The sequence below is a fragment of the Micromys minutus genome (genome assembly GCF_963924665.1).
Source record: "Micromys minutus genome assembly, contig: SCAFFOLD_112, whole genome shotgun sequence".
Classification (NCBI taxonomy): Eukaryota; Metazoa; Chordata; class Mammalia; order Rodentia; family Muridae; genus Micromys; species Micromys minutus.
The window spans coordinates 1,051,680-1,066,755 of NW_027667875.1; the positions used below are offsets into that span (position 1 = coordinate 1,051,680).

At 41.3% G+C, this 15,076-nt stretch overlaps 2 protein-coding genes across 2 annotated transcripts in view; both read right to left on the reverse strand.

The window, feature by feature from the left end:
• Positions 1-3,787: 3,787 nt before the first annotated feature.
• On the reverse strand, positions 3,788-6,515 carry LOC308416112 (chromosome-associated kinesin KIF4-like). The gene is made up of 4 exons (XM_080942591.1): positions 6,237-6,515; positions 5,957-6,073; positions 4,174-4,296; positions 3,788-3,944 (listed from the first exon to the last, which is right to left on the reverse strand). The coding sequence occupies exons 1-4, from the start codon at positions 6,237-6,239 to the stop codon at positions 3,807-3,809; spliced, it is 381 nt and encodes a 126-aa protein (XP_080798717.1). The 5' UTR covers positions 6,240-6,515; the 3' UTR covers positions 3,788-3,806.
• A 4,345-nt stretch (positions 6,516-10,860) lies between these two features.
• Positions 10,861-15,076, reverse strand: part of LOC308416111 (chromosome-associated kinesin KIF4-like) — a gene marked incomplete at its 5' end in the record, with an annotated part of 96,638 nt that continues 92,422 nt past the window's right edge. The window contains 5 exon segments of the mRNA XM_080942590.1: positions 10,861-11,083; positions 12,169-12,213; positions 12,217-12,276; positions 12,962-13,132; positions 14,622-14,751. Of these exon segments, the coding sequence (XP_080798716.1) occupies positions 10,925-11,083; positions 12,169-12,213; positions 12,217-12,276; positions 12,962-13,132; positions 14,622-14,751 (565 nt within the window). The 3' untranslated portion in view covers positions 10,861-10,924.

Below are 15,076 nucleotides of genomic sequence, written 5' to 3' on the forward strand. Positions count from 1 at the left end.
TTTTCGTCTGTTTTGGGTGGTTTTCGGGTCATTTCAACCTTTCCGTCACTTTGGCTGTGATTTCAGTCATTTTCGATTTTGAGTCTGTTCCGGTGAATTTTCTTTCGTTTTGGGTGGTTTTTGGGTCATTTCAGCCTTTCTGTCTCTTTGGCAGTGATTTCAGTCATTTTCGATTTTGAGTCTGTTCCGGTGATTTAGGGCCGTTTTTGTGGTTTTCAGGTCATTTCAAACTTTCTGTTTCTTTGGCAGGGATTTCAGTCATTTTCGATTTTGCATCTGTTCTGGTGACTTTTCATCCGTTTGGGAGGTTTTCGGGTCATTTCAACCTTTCCGTCAGTTTGGCATTGATTTCAGTAATTTTCGATTTTGAGTCTGGTCGGGAGATGTTTTGTCCGTTTTGTGTGGTTTCGGGTCATTTGAACATTTCTGTCACTTTGGCAGTGATTTCATTCATTTTCGATTTTGAGTCTGTTCCGGTGATTTAGGGCCGTTTTGGGTGGTTTTCGGATCATTTCAACTTTTCTGTCACTTTGGCAGTGATTTCAGTCCTTTTCAATTTTGAGTCTCTACGGTGACTTTCGGGCCGTTTTGGGTGGTTTTTTGTTCATATCAACCTTTTCTTCACTTTTGCAGTGATTTCACTAATTTCGATTTTGAGAATGTTCCAGTGACTTTTGGGACGTTTTGGGTGATTTTTCTGGTCAATTCAACCTTTCTGTCACTTTGGCAGTGATTTCAATCATTTTCGATTTTGAGTCTGTTCCGTTGAATTTTGGGCCGTTTTGGGTGGTTTTCGGATCATTTCAACCTTTCTGTCACTTTGGCAGTGATTTCTGTCATTTTTGATTTTTAGTCTGTTCTGGTGATTTAGGGCCGTTTTGGGTGGTTTTCGGGTCATTTCAACCTTTCCGCCACTTTGGCAGTGATTTCAGTCATTTTTGATTTTGAGAATGTTCCAGTTACTTTAGGGTCGTTTTGGGTGGTTTTCGGGTCATTTCAACCTTTCCGTCACTTTGGCTGTGATTTCAGTCATTTTCGATTTTGAGTCTGTTCTGGTGACTTTTGGGCCATTTTAGGTGGTTTTCGGGTCATTTCAACCTTTCTGTCACTTTGGCAGTGATTTCAGTCATTTTCAATTTTGAAACTGTTCCGGTGACTTTTGTGCCGTTTTGGGTGATTTTTGGGTCATTTCAACCTTTCCGTCACTTTGGCAGTGATTTCAGTCATTTTCGATTTTGAGTCTCTACCGTTGACTTTGGGCCGTTTTGCTGTTGTTGTTGTTGTGTATGTGTAGATAAGAGGACAGCTTATTGGGGTTGGTTCTTTCCTTCCACCCTGTGTTCCTGGGATCAAGCTCAGTTCATCAGGTTTATACTGCAAACAGGTGTTAGGGTACCAGGCTTTTGGAAGAGGAATGTGTACAAAAGAAGCTGGTGGCCTAGCAAGCTATGTTCAGCTTCGTATAAAAAGTACAGGGTTGCACGTGAGCTGGGAGGGGCTTGATGGACAGCTTAGATTGTGGCTGATGCAGTGACTTGGGGTCTGTGAGCACTATAGGGGTGTTGGTGGAAAAGGATGACTCCTTACAGATAAGCTGGCTTCCCCTCCCCCTTCACACACTGGATTTTATCCTGTGAGGGAGACTGCTCTTTTCTGCCAGGAGCTGCTTCCCTCCCTCTCACCTTTCCCATTGTATCCAGAGGCTGTATTTGGCAATGACAGAGATACTCTAACTCTCTCAGAATTAAAATGCAAAGAGAAGCAAGACTGCTTGCTGGCAGGAAGCCAGGGAGGGCCAGCAGGTCACCTAGTCCTCCACTGGGAGTCATTCTTGGCAGGTTGTTTTTCAATTTCCTTTGCTTGGGTTGTGGTGGATTCTGGAGTCTTGTTTTCTTGTGGGGATGGTTTAAGAGCCTTTTAGGGGCTGTGGGGGTGGGGACAGGAGTCAGTATGCATAGATGAGTATCAAGGTTTGTAAACTCCCAGAGGCTTCAAATATAGCCTGTATGTGGCATTGCAAGGCTGGCCCCCTTCTAGCTTCTATAATCCTTGTCCCTCCACTCCCTTTTAAAGGGAGAAAGCAAAGGGGCAATAGTTTTGTTCTGTAACTCAAAAGCTCTCTACCGTTAATCAGATTACAGGACATTAGAAAGAACTATAAGGTAAATGTTTGGGGTCCGTTCCTAGCTCTATTACTCACTGACATTATAACTACCTCTTTGTACCACAGTACCATCTGCATGTTAGATATTTAATGTTCCCAAAAAGGGTGGTGTGTTCATGGCTTGTTCCCTGGCCAGTGGTACCATTTGAGGGAAATTTTAAAAAGTAGGTTCTTGTGAAGTGTCTTTAGTCCACTGGAAGTATGCTCTTGAAGGCTGGTGATAGGACCCAGGTCCTTCCACTATTTTCTCCCATCCTGGCTATGAGGTGAGCTGCTCTGTTCCATGCTTCTGTCATGATTTAATATGGGCTTCTAACCATGTCCTAGGACCTTCAAACCATGAGTTACGATAAACACATTCTCCCAATGAAAGCGTTCTCTCAGAAATATGCTATTGGATGGTAAAGCTGACACTTTATTTTCTTCTATGCAAAGTACAGGCTCCTATTGGCCTTGAACATTTTAAAGATTTATTTGTTTACTATGTATACAATGCTCTAACTACATATATGCCTGCAAACCAGATGAGGACATCAGATCCCATTACAGATGGTTGTGAGACACCATGTGGTTGCTGGGAATTGAACTCAGGACCTCTGGAAGAGCAGCCAGTGCTCTTAACTTCTGAGCCATCTCTCCAGGCCCAGCGATTTCTTTTCTTTTCTTTTTTGAGAAGCAAATACAATTCTGGCATAAATATGGTATGGGGATTCTCATTAAATGTGTCAGTGTCCTTCTTCCCCCAGAGCAGCAGAGCAACAGTGGCACAACATTCCAAGGAAGGGTAGGAAGCTGGGTCAGGAAGCTCTGTGATAGAATGTTTGCTTGGCATGTCTGAGCCCCTTTGCTCAATCCCTACCCCTATAAACAAAACAAACCACCAAACAAAAAACTAGGCAGCCTTCCCAGAAAAAGGAAGTATGTGTATTTGTGGGGAAATTGAAATGGATCTCTTTAAGACTTCCCAGGGGTCGAAGAAAACATGCTGGAATTTTATTTCTTCTTCTATCATAGAAGGATCTCCTTCAAACTGTAAATGAGCTAAGGTTTATTTATTAACATTTAAAAATGTTTCACTAACTTCAGTAACACATGTGACAGACAGTTGAAGGGTTTATAAAGTCCGGAGTTGAAATGGAGTAGAAAGCTCCCTGCCCAATTCCTGGGGTTTGGCGAGGGAGTCAAGCAGGTCTCCATCTTACTCGAAGCTCTTCCATTAAGCTGATGTGATCGCGAGAGAACATGTTGGCCTCGGCTCCATGAAGAGACAACTCAACTGTTGACAAAGAGCGAGCTAGACTGTCCTGGGGACTGGTTCCTTTTGAGTATCAGGAAGGTCAGTTGGTTCTCTCCAGTAGAAGGCTCAGCACCTTCTAGAGAAGCAAAGTAGTTGTCTGTAAGTGGAGGCCATAGACGGTAATGGCCAACACTCAGCAAAGATCCTCTTCCTTTTAGGGACACTTTTTCTCCTTTTTTCAATAGCAAGAAGACCTAAAAGCTACAGAAGTCATTAGTGACCCTCCCCTCAGTGCTGCAGCTAAGAGTGTGTCCATTGCAGAAAGAAGAGACAATGGCCCTAACTTCAGTGGAACTCTTGGATAGGAGAGCAGCCAGAGAAGAAGCTCGAATTGCTGGCCAGAGCTCATTTCTTCTTCTTTCCTGTGGCCTTATTTTCTTGTGATTCTGATCCTATAGATTTCAGTTCTGGGTGGTCAGAAGAAGGGGAAAAAGCAGGCTGCCTCAGCAGTACCTGATCAGAATCACACATTTCTTTCAGGATCTAGGAAAGACAGAGACAGAAGTGAATACATGGACCCAGCTGAGCCAGTACAAAGGCTCCACAAAAGGCATCCCCTGCAACTGCTTTTTTAGATAAATAGACTCCAGCCAGTGGCCAGCAATTTGATAATATCTTTCCCCACAACTATCTCCCATAACCTTCTATCACAGCTAATGCAGAAAAGGATGTATGTTTAGTTTTCATTCAAGTCTTGTATTTAGCCACCCACCTTGCTACTGGGAGTTGCGCAAACAGGGTTGAAGAAACTTAATCCTGAGGTCACCTCTGTGGGATCTTCCAATTTGAAGGAATTTTCAGAATCTTGATTTAGCTCAATAGCATCCAAGTCGTCCTGAAATCAAGCAGATAGGCTTAATGTAATTTAGCTATCTGAGTTACAGAACAGCTCCTCTTCAGTCAGGTAGGTCCCAGCTCTGAGGACCTGATCAGCCAATTACTCAAAGCAAACGTAAGGGAGCTACAATTTGGAGAAGCCATAGGGCTCACTTAACATGTTCTGTTCCGAGATAAATGTTGTCATACTTAAGAGGCAGACTCCAATGATCTGTATAGGTCTGGAATGAGACATACTGTGAAAGAAACTTTAAAAATTTGGCCAGGGTAGATGTGGTGGTATATATCTGCAATCCCAGAACTTGGGAGGCTGTGGCAGAGGGATGACAAGTTTGAGTCTAACCTGGGTATTTAACAAGTAAGACCTACTCAAGAAATAAACTAGAATGAAATTAGGCCAAGCCTTGATTATTTCTTTGATTAAAGTTCTACTACCTACAACAGCACTGCTATAGGAGGCCACCTGCACTAGTATTCCTTTCTGATAAGAAAATGAAATCCAAAGGACAGAAGTCACTTTAGGTCAATCACAAGGTGACTCTGCATAGAGCTGGGCTTAAAACTGTAGCTGTCTGTAACCCAGAGGTTTCATCTCAGTTGCCATGACCAGCTGTCTAGCAGGCAAGTCATGTCAGCTTGCCTCCGGATTTTACTTTCCTCTTCTGTAAAATGGAAGCACTGGCCCAGATCAATAGTTTTCTTTAACTGAAATCCTGAGGGAGGCCCAAAAGGAAAGTAGGTGAAGAGCACATGGATTTGATGGAAATGGAATTCTAAAGGTTTTGGCCAAAGATTCCTTCATGCAGCAGCTTCAGTGTTTTAGAACCCTAAATGAAAAACCATGAAACAGGGAACCCTTACAGGTCCCAAATATGTGCCTGACATTTATCCTGACCTACATAGCTTGTCATTTTAGTCCTCTGATGCTTAGTTTAGAACTAACCTTTGAAATGAGAGTCCCAAGCCAAATTGTTCCTGTGTAAATGTCTAGGAACTGTATGACAAATGTCTGCTACACCACACTTGGTGGGAGTCTTGGATTCTGGATCAAGGGCTATAGCAAAGCCTTCTTGCCATTGCACAGGCAGGCATAAGGAGAGGTCAGGGATTGAGCCTGCTTGCTGTGCACATGGCTCATTTTATTTCTTTCAGGGCACATTTTATTTCTCAGAGTTTGCTCTTCCTAGAAGTGACATAAAGAAAGCTGTAGTTAACTTGGCTCACAACAGTGACTAGTAGATGAAATTCCTGTGGGTCTTTTCTTACAGCCACAGAATGCTTGCTTCCTTTAGGGTCTACTAACTACTGTCTCAAGATATTAGAAGGATTAAATTCCTTTCTAGAAGCTGCCATCTCAGCACGAGGTTTTCACAGTTTCAGCCAAGCCTCTGGACTAGTTTGATCCTGTGTCCCTGTTTACCTGTAAGTTCTTGCATTCCTGTCCCTTGTTCCTGTTTCAGAAATTATACAGAAGCTTCATGGCAAGGCTGGCGGTGAGGGTGGGGAGTGCATACCTGAGGAGTGAGCCTCTTTCTGGGTGCAGAAAAAAAGGGTAGGAATAACTGTAGGAGATTCCAGGTTTTTGGGGCAGAAGAAGAAGGATACAAACTCCAGAGAGGTTCAAAGGTATGGTTAAGGGAAAGCAATACTGTTCCTACCTGGTTCTGATGGCGGTTGTGACACTTTGTGGGGTCACAGCTGCAGGCCACATTACAGTCTGACTTTTGCTTTCTGCATCCACATTGCTTGTTCCCGCACCAGCCTTTGCAGGAACACTGCAAAACAAGTTTGTGGAAGGACACATTACTGAAAGGATTTGATGGACATTTTAAAGTCCTATCCCTCTACATGCACATGTTTTTTAGAAAGAAAGGAAAGTTCATCATCTTGATCAAATCTGTCTTCTCTATTCCCTTCCTTCATTTCACCAGGAAGTACCATAGGCTAATGAAGAGCAGGTTATACAAACAATCCAATGCTCTACTTTGGGCAGTATAGCTGAAGATAGATAAGGAGGCTGTCCTAACACCTGCTTGTGTCAAGTACCAGATAAACACTGGGGACCATTTCAGGGGCAAAGCCCTGCAGGCAGCAATATGGTAGTACAGTTAGGTTTATTTTAGGACCGAGTTAGATTTTCTTTCAATGCACATTTTTACATTTTGTCCAGCTAGGGCTTTGTTTGGAGCACTAACTCATCTACATTCTCTCTCTCTCTTCCTCTCTCTCCCTCTCTCCCTCCCTCCCTCCCTCCCTCCCTCCCTCTCTCCCTCTCTCCCTCCCTCCCTCCCTCCCTCCCTCCCTCTCTCCCTCTCTCCCTCCCTCCCTCCCTCCCTCCCTCCCTCCCTCTCTCTCTCTCTCTCCTCTCTCTCTCTCTCTCTCTCTCACAGCCACTTTACAGTGTAGCCATGTTTATCAGGCTCTAACAATAGCAGAAAGCTGGAAGGATGATTAATAGTTAAGATAACAAAAATTACAATCTGAAAATATTTTGACAGGCTGCAATTATAGGCTGAAAGGAGAAATAAAAAATACAATAGGGATAATAAATTCAAGTTTGGCATTTGAGTCTCCTACATCATCTGTATGAGTGTAATACATGGGGAGAACTAGCTTTAAAGTAGTCCGTGCAGCAGGTCATGGCAGCCCAAACCTTTAACCCCAGCACTCAGGGGGGCAGAGGCCGCCAAGGCCAGGGTAGCCAGGGCTACATAGTGAGATCCTTTCAGTAAACCAAAACCACCCCTTCAAATCCAGAACAAAAGTGAATCCAATAGTCTGGTGATTAACAAGGCCTGAAATCACAGGGCAGTGGTGGTGCACACCTGTAATCCCAGCACTTGGGAGGCAGAGGCAGGCATATCTATGAGTTTGAGGTCAGCCTGGTCTACAGAGTGAGTTACAAGATAGCCAGGGTTGTCTAAAAACCCTGACTTGAAAAAAAATCAAAAGCAAAAAGCCAAACCAAAACAAAACAAAAACCAAAAAATCTCCCAAGACCAAACCCCAAACCAAACACCCCAAGCCCTGAAAGCATAACTGTCAGCATTTTTTTCTTGCACATCTCTGTGGACTCATTCTAAGTTTATAATAACATTCAAGATCTTAGCTGCTTTGCACATGAGATCTATCGTGTTTGTTCTGTAGCTATAAAGGAAACCATAATAACATCTTTTTTTCTGAACAGGAGGATAACACATATCAGTACAAAATGTGAAAGCCATGATTTCAATAGCTATACACAATATTCCATCATGCCGATACACCAATTTATTTAACTAGTCCCCTAATGTTAGATATTAGGATAGTTTTGAAAGAAAACATTTGCTACTGCAAATCATGTTGCAGTGGATATTCTCATACACAAATAGAAGGTAGACTAGTTGGGCCTCTATGGCTATCTTTACCTTTCTCACTCATTCCTTGACAATGACCTTCTTGGGTGCTGAGACACAAAGTCCACTCTTTCCCTGAGGTCTTTTCATTGCCTCTTCTCCTTCACTTCCCTCCCCCTCACTTTCTTGTTTGGGACTTAGGCCTGTATCACTTAGCACAGGCTGGCCGTGAATGTGAGATTCTTCTGCTTTAGCCTCTAGAGAACCAGGATTACAGGTGCCTGGTTTCCTCACATTGTCTCCATCTCATCTTAACCCTCTCTTTGATTCGCAGAAAGCCTTTGCCCTCCCCATCCTTCCTACAAAGTCAACATGGAATTTTTGTTCTCTTCTGTATCACTATCCAGAATTATTTTGTTTTTCTGCTTACTATGTCTTTTCCTACAAGAATATGTTCACAATGACAAAGTTAACTGCTATATTCTCAGAAATAGTGTTCATTCCTGGCACAAAGTTACTTTGAAAAGATTCACTGAATGAATACAGCAAGCTCCATATTGATGGCTATTTCCTTACTATGTATATAACAACTGGATCAAAGAATATAAAAAGTTTTAATATATGTGCTCCTAAAGTGATCATGATGGGGATATTTTTAAAGTTTCTGATTAGTTTCAGGTTGCCCTCTAGAGTAGGTAAACCAATTTACATGTCTAACAGTATTAGATAAGAATGCCCATCTTAGTCACCTTTATCAACAAGATACATTATAATAAAATTAAAAATCCCTTTAGCTCCTTTGAATAAAACTAGTGAAAGATAAAGAGTTCTATGACCTGGTTATAGAAGCCCCTTCAGAATGGGCTCCATTTCCTACTGTAGCCTGGGTCCGTTGTCCACTTGTGAATTAGCTACAGGCTTCAGAAATGCTCTTCTACCCTGTCAGCATTTGTCTATTTCATCTTATGGGATAAATATCACAAATGACAGCTCAAGAACTGTCGTGGGTGACTGGACTTTTCCATATGCAGGACCCAGCAGCTGCTATGAACTTCTGCTCTTGCTAATCTTCAAGGCAGCAGAGGCTAGATGGTAGTGGTCACAGTATAGTTGAATGCTCATAATACACTTGGCAGATTGGAGTGTCACACACGTAAGGTATAATTTCATCTTTTTCTCCCTCATTCAAGAAAGCAGATTAGAATGCCAGAGAGACTTTGACACAACTATACCGAACCTGCTGGCAAACCACTAGCATATCACAAGGAACAGAAAGACTCCTAGGCTTGCAGATTCTCAGCAGGGGCTAAAGAAATCACTGCAAGGGTTGGAGCAGTGATTAAGAGTGATTGCTGCTTTTTCAGAGGACCTGAGTTCAGTTCCCAGCACCCATATTAGGTGGCTTGTAACCAACTGTAACTCTAGCTCCAAGGGTTCTAACGATCTATGTTCAACGCCTGTATACATGTGGCATTCACCCACATAGACCCACAACATATAACATAGGAAGGAAGGAAGGAAAGAAAGAAATAGAGAGAGAGAGAGAAAGAAAGGAAATCTTGGGGAAGTGTTCTAAAATGCCAAATCCTACCTCAGATCAACCTGGTCAGAACATCTAGAGGTAGAGTCCCAGGTTCTATTTTAAAGATTTCCCTTGAGAAAAACTAGGGTTGAGGATACCATTTTACAGTCTGTAATTCTAGCAGAGTGTTCAATATATCTCAGAAGAACAAGTTTTAAACTCAAAGAATAAAGAATACCAGGGTAGAACTTAGAAGTGTTTACTCCTAAAATTAACATTTGCCATGACCGTTGAAAAAGTACTTTCAAGTTCAGCTCTTTATCAACAAAATATAGACAAGAGTATCTGTTTCTTTTGAGCACATATAGCAGCACACACCTGTACTGGGAGGCCCACACATGAGGCCAGCTTGAGCCACACAGGGAGTTCAAGGTCAAGCTAGTGTCTCAGAAAAGAACAAAACTAATAAAGATGTGCCCCACCCCCAGGTGATAAATGAGAAATATTTAAAGATGCTTTCAGTACCTTAATAAAAATATAAATAATTATCTTATTCTTCACAAGGTGACACACACATATTAATAATAGTACCTTTATATGATGTCATATACAATATTATAACATCATATAAAGGTACTATTATTAATATTTTGACTAGTCCTTGGACTCAAGACATTAGCACTAGAAGTAATCTATGCTGGTTTCATCTCTTCATTGTACATACAAGGGAATGCAGACTCAGGCAGAGTAAATGACTCGTTCAAAGTTACTCAATGAACTATTGATAAATTCCAGATTAGATAGATTCCATGCCTATTTAGCTTCTGGGTTGTTACTCTGTCTACTATAACATGTGACCTATCATTTAGCGTCTTAGTGAGGAAGCCATTAGTTCTGAGAAAGCCATCCTCGGTGCCTGCTACAGTATCCTTTTAGTAAGTACAAGATAGTGAAACAACAATAAAGATGGTCTTTATGTATAACTAATGTGTCTTCCAAGCAGTCTGATCAAGAGTGGCCAAAGCATTTGCATATTGTGAGGTTATTAAGTAGGAGAGTCAACTTGATCTCTTTAAAGTTCATGTATAGTCACTTGCCAAACTAAAAAGCATCATTTCATAGTGTTTTAGAAATAGACTATGATTCATATTAGGTAGTATGTGGTTACAATATTTGCTATGCTTCAGTGTTTCCCCAAGAACAAGTGTACCCATAATTGCTTCATGCCTGCAAACTCCTTTCCAAAGGTGTTAGTTAGGTCCTCGATCCTTCTGTTCCTGTGTATGCTTCTGAACTCTACCTCCTTGGCTTACATGGCCATTTAATCTACATTCAGCTCACAGCACTATTTCAATTATAATAGTATAAATGTTTGCTGAGGAGTGGCTAACCCAAAGATTTCAGACAGGAGCTAACCTTTACTGTTTTGCTATTCAAGTGAGGTGTGTGACAGGACTGTTGTTGAGGACTGACTTTCTCAGATCACTACTAGATTTAGGAAGGGGTATACTTTATTTTTCCTTTCTTTCTTTGTGGGTTTTTATGAGACGGAACCTTACTATGTATCCTTGGCTGACTTAAGAGTTTACTATAGACCAAACTGGCTTCAAAACTCATTAAGTTCAGCCTGTCTCTGCTTCCCAAATGCTGGATTACAGGTATATACAACCATACCTTGCAAAATCTTGTGTTTCTAACACTTTGAAATGTACATGACTGTGTCATATAAAAACTCAATGGAGACCACACAAAACTGGGTAATATAGTCATCAATACTGAAGGTTGCTTCCAAGGGTGAGCCTCAGTGGGAGTCTCCTGAGGCTTATTAAGTGGGTAGAAAGACGTCTTACCTGCTTGATGGCAGTGTTTTCTTGGAGAAGCTGCTGATTTTGCTCACACACTTCTTGCATCTTCCTAAGCTCTTCCTTCTAGTTCCAGATTGCAGTTACAGGTGGGGTTATTTTGGGTCCACATAAAGAGTTACTAAATAACTCAGATTAAAACACTGCTTTCAAGTGTCTGGTAGATGATAGTTTTTGTTTGATTTTAAATGCCAGACACAGCTTTACTTCTTTGAATGTCTCTTATATTTCAGTATTCCCCAATAGTCATGAATATACTTGAAGGAAGCAAATTTTCTTATCCTTTCCCATTCTCGCCTATGCACATAAGCAGGCTGGTTCAGAATCCCACACAGCATTAGTTTAGCTGTTCCCTGAAATCTGCAGGTGCTTCTGTGCACCCTTCTCACACAGACTAGTCTGCACCCTATTCTAACAAGCCCGATTATATTTGTTTGCAGTTAAGGCAACAGGATTCATGTATACAACTTTAACGAGTTTGAATATGTCTTACAGTAGGAAGAGCTAAGGGAACCCTGGAGACTGAGCAGGAATAAGATTCTACATTGGACTAAATAGTGCTCCAACATGTTTCTAAAGGGTGTGGTGTTCCCAGCCTTTGAAAGAATTTTAGATCCTGGACATTTTACTAACATGGCAGGCATTGGCTCAGAACCGTTGAATGCCCTTAGGATTTTTTCGATTTCTTTTTATCATTTTTAATTATGTGCATGTGCCTTTGAGTGCAGATGTGTGGAGAGGCTGACAGCCAGGTATGGGATTCCTCCTGGAGCTGGAGTTCCATGCAGTTGTTAGCTGACAGACATGTGCTGGGAACTCAAGCCCTCTGCAAGAACACTGAGCAATCTTCACCACAAAGCCTGCTTCAGCTTACTGCCATCAAGATTTTAGGTAAATCCTAGATGAGTGTACTTCTTCAGCGCTGAAGCTTAGGGTTTCGGCACAAGAATCAGGAGGCATAAGTATGATGTGGAGGCTTCTGTTTTAGTTCTGAAAGTTAGGCTATTATTGGAGCTGTGCTGATCTTCCCTTAACCAGATTCAACAGGGCCTCAAAGGAGTAAAGGCTCAGGTTTGTAAGTGGTTAATTACTTTCTGCTGCCAAGTGCCATGGCCCAAATGAGTCAGGACTATCCATCATGTTTTGCATACCTGACATTTCAGGGTGCTAAGCAGCTGCTGTTCCTTTTCACTAACTTATTCCTCCAGCTGCTTCTCTGTCATTTGGCATTGCTGCAGCTGGCTGAGAAGGTACAACACCTAGAGAGAGACACAACACACTGGGTGGTTTCAAGTGGTGAGGGGAAGGGGTGTTCTTTAGCTCAAGCAGGGTCCAGGTAACAATTTTTAAAGATTTTTAAAATTTATTATATATGAGTACACTGTTGCTGTCTTCAGACACACCAGAAGAAGGCACCAGATCCCATTGCAGGTGGTTGTGAGCCACCATGTGGTTGCTGGGAATTGAACTCAGGACCTCTGGAAGAGCAGTCAGTGTTCTTAACCACTGAGTCATCTCTCCAGCCCCAGGTAACTATTTTGTGAGTTAAAGATAAAGAATGTCTTTTCATGGTCCAAAGTAATAAACCTAGAAAGGGTGTTTCTCCATGTGTTAATCTTAGAATTTGAGCCAGTGGTTAAGAGCCACTTAGACAAGTTATTTCTGTTTCAGGTACTTGCAAAATGTGGAAAAGGCCACATAAACTTTTGAAAGGAAGCTTCATGGGCCACTGGTGCCTGCTTATTTATTTTTCAAATAGTGACAGGGTCTCAATATGGCCCAGACTGACTCTGAACTTGAGATGATTCTTCTGCCTTAGCTTCCCAGAGTGCTAGGATTACAGGCAGCACCAGCATGCCAGGCACATTCCACCGCTTTGAAAAGCTGAGCAACCAAAGGCAGTCTCAGCCCATGCCTCAGCAAATCCTTGTCTTGCTCAGTTACCTTTTCTTGGTGCTGTTGCTCCATTTTGACCAGCTCTTCTTTGAAATCCATCTCTATCTTAGCAAAATGATTTTGCTCTTCAAACAGCATCTTCTGCACTTCAATACAGCTGACCTTGCTCTGATTCAGGCTACTTTCAAGTTCGCTCACCTGTATTTTGGAGGAGACCAGCTGAAAACATAAGAGAAAGTAATTTTATTTGGAGAATGAGCTATCTTCTCCCATTCATCTGGCAAGAAAAGGTCAGCTTTTTGAAACAGTTTGAGAAAAGTGCTTCCAAGAAACTCTAAATCCATTGTCATTTTTTCCCATGTCATGTGGGTTCTAATAGTGAATTGAAGTAATACTACTAACTGGCTTTAATTTTTTTTTTTACTTTTGATGTATATGAATATTTTCTGCATGTACATTTGTATATGATATGTTTGGTGCCTGCAGAGGCCTAAAGAGGGATGTCAGATCACCTAGAACTAGAGTTACAAATGGTTGTGAGCTACCACATGGATGCTAGGAGTCAAAAATGGGTTCCCTGAACCACCTCTCCAGCCCCCTAAAAGGATAGTTTCATTCCTAGGCCATAAGTCAATATTTATGCAAAGACAGGGTAGAAGCCACACTGGGTCATTTATCTGTTGCTCTCTTTCAAGGCAAGAATAAACTTAACATGGACAGAATCTGACAATTCCAAAACTCTGAAACTTTAAGTAGATCTTAAATTTTAAGCAGGAATTCACACAGGACACAGTGTATTAGCCAATTTTGTTTTAGAATTCCTGTTTACATGTTAGAACTCATAGACACGAGTGCTAAAATTGCAGATCTTTCTAGATATACCTCTTTAGGCAAGACTAGTATCTTGCACTGGCCCACCCACTTTTATTTTTACTAATAGCTCAGATAATGAGTAGGTTCCCAAGAGTAGTCAGGATTCCTTAGCAGAATACATTAGCTAGCCCAAGACAAAAATGTATAAAGCATAGCAATGCAGAAACTTGTGGATTCATGAAATATATAGGTTGAGTGATAACTTTGATTCATCTTCTGACAGTTTATTATGAACTTCAGATGAGTGAAGAAAGCCAGGTGTGACACACGCCTTTAATCTTAGCACTCTGGAGGTAGACAGTCACATTTCTGGGAGCCTGGTCTACAGAGTGAGTTCCAGGAAAGTCAAGGCTACACAGAAAAACTCTGTCTCAATAAAAACCAAAACTAAAATAAAACAGAAAACAAACAACTCCCTCCAAATCAACTTTCCTTAAAATGAATCTATATATATCAAAAATGGTTAAGTTTTTGTCCTTGGGACTGTGTCTCAAGTTTTTAAATACACACCTCATACATGTTTTTAAATGTAGTACAATACTTTATGCTTAACCAGTAACTTCTTATGGGTTTTTTTCCTAGTAACAGTAGCTCACATAAATGAATATTTGCTTTATGTCAGGTATGATGAGTATAAATTTCTGCTCTTTCTAAGTAACTGGCTTGGACTTACTTCTTTTTAACCAATGCTTACTCATTAAAGGCTTTAGTATTAGCATCACTGGGGTTTCTACCATGAAAAGTAGCTACAGCACCAAGAAACTTTGACCAGCACTGTATACTTTGACCTACGCAGCAGTTCCCCTAGAGCTGTTGCTAAGAAGAATGGTTTTACCTCTCCAACTAAATACTTTATGGCACATTTAGCTTCGAGATATGTGGCAATATTCTCCCAGCGTTGTTTTGTCCGGTCTTCAGTTTCAGCATCCAGAAGCTTTTGCTGTAGGTCGGCAATCTGAGCGCTCCTTCAAGGGAGAGAACAGTGACATTTACTGTGATCAGCCTCAAGAGCAAGGAGAAAGGGAGGAGCTCTGAGTAAAACATGAAAAAAATTTTATGTATGAAATGATCAGTTAGAAAATTAAGGCACCTGATTCAAATTTTATGTGGTACTTCTAGACCTGTAACAAAAAGAACCCCAATGAAATAACCAAATGGCTTTCATTTAATTAAATATCAGTTGAAATAAATGGAACATATATATTGAAATGTAGAAAAAATTCTACCTTTTATTTATTTCTCTGTGCATATATAGGTACAGAGGTGATCACATTATGGTGTGTGAAGTTT

Bases quoted from the DNA above. Each gene is read 5' to 3' on its own strand.
- LOC308416112 (XM_080942591.1), bottom strand. The intron at 4,297-5,956 runs GTAGGAACAGTA...GCTTGATTTCAG, and splicing joins ACAACCGCCATCAGAACCAG to GACGACTTGGATGCTATTGA. The intron at 3,945-4,173 runs GTGGGTGGCTAA...TGTCTTTCCTAG, and splicing joins GCGCAACTCCCAGTAGCAAG to ATCCTGAAAGAAATGTGTGA.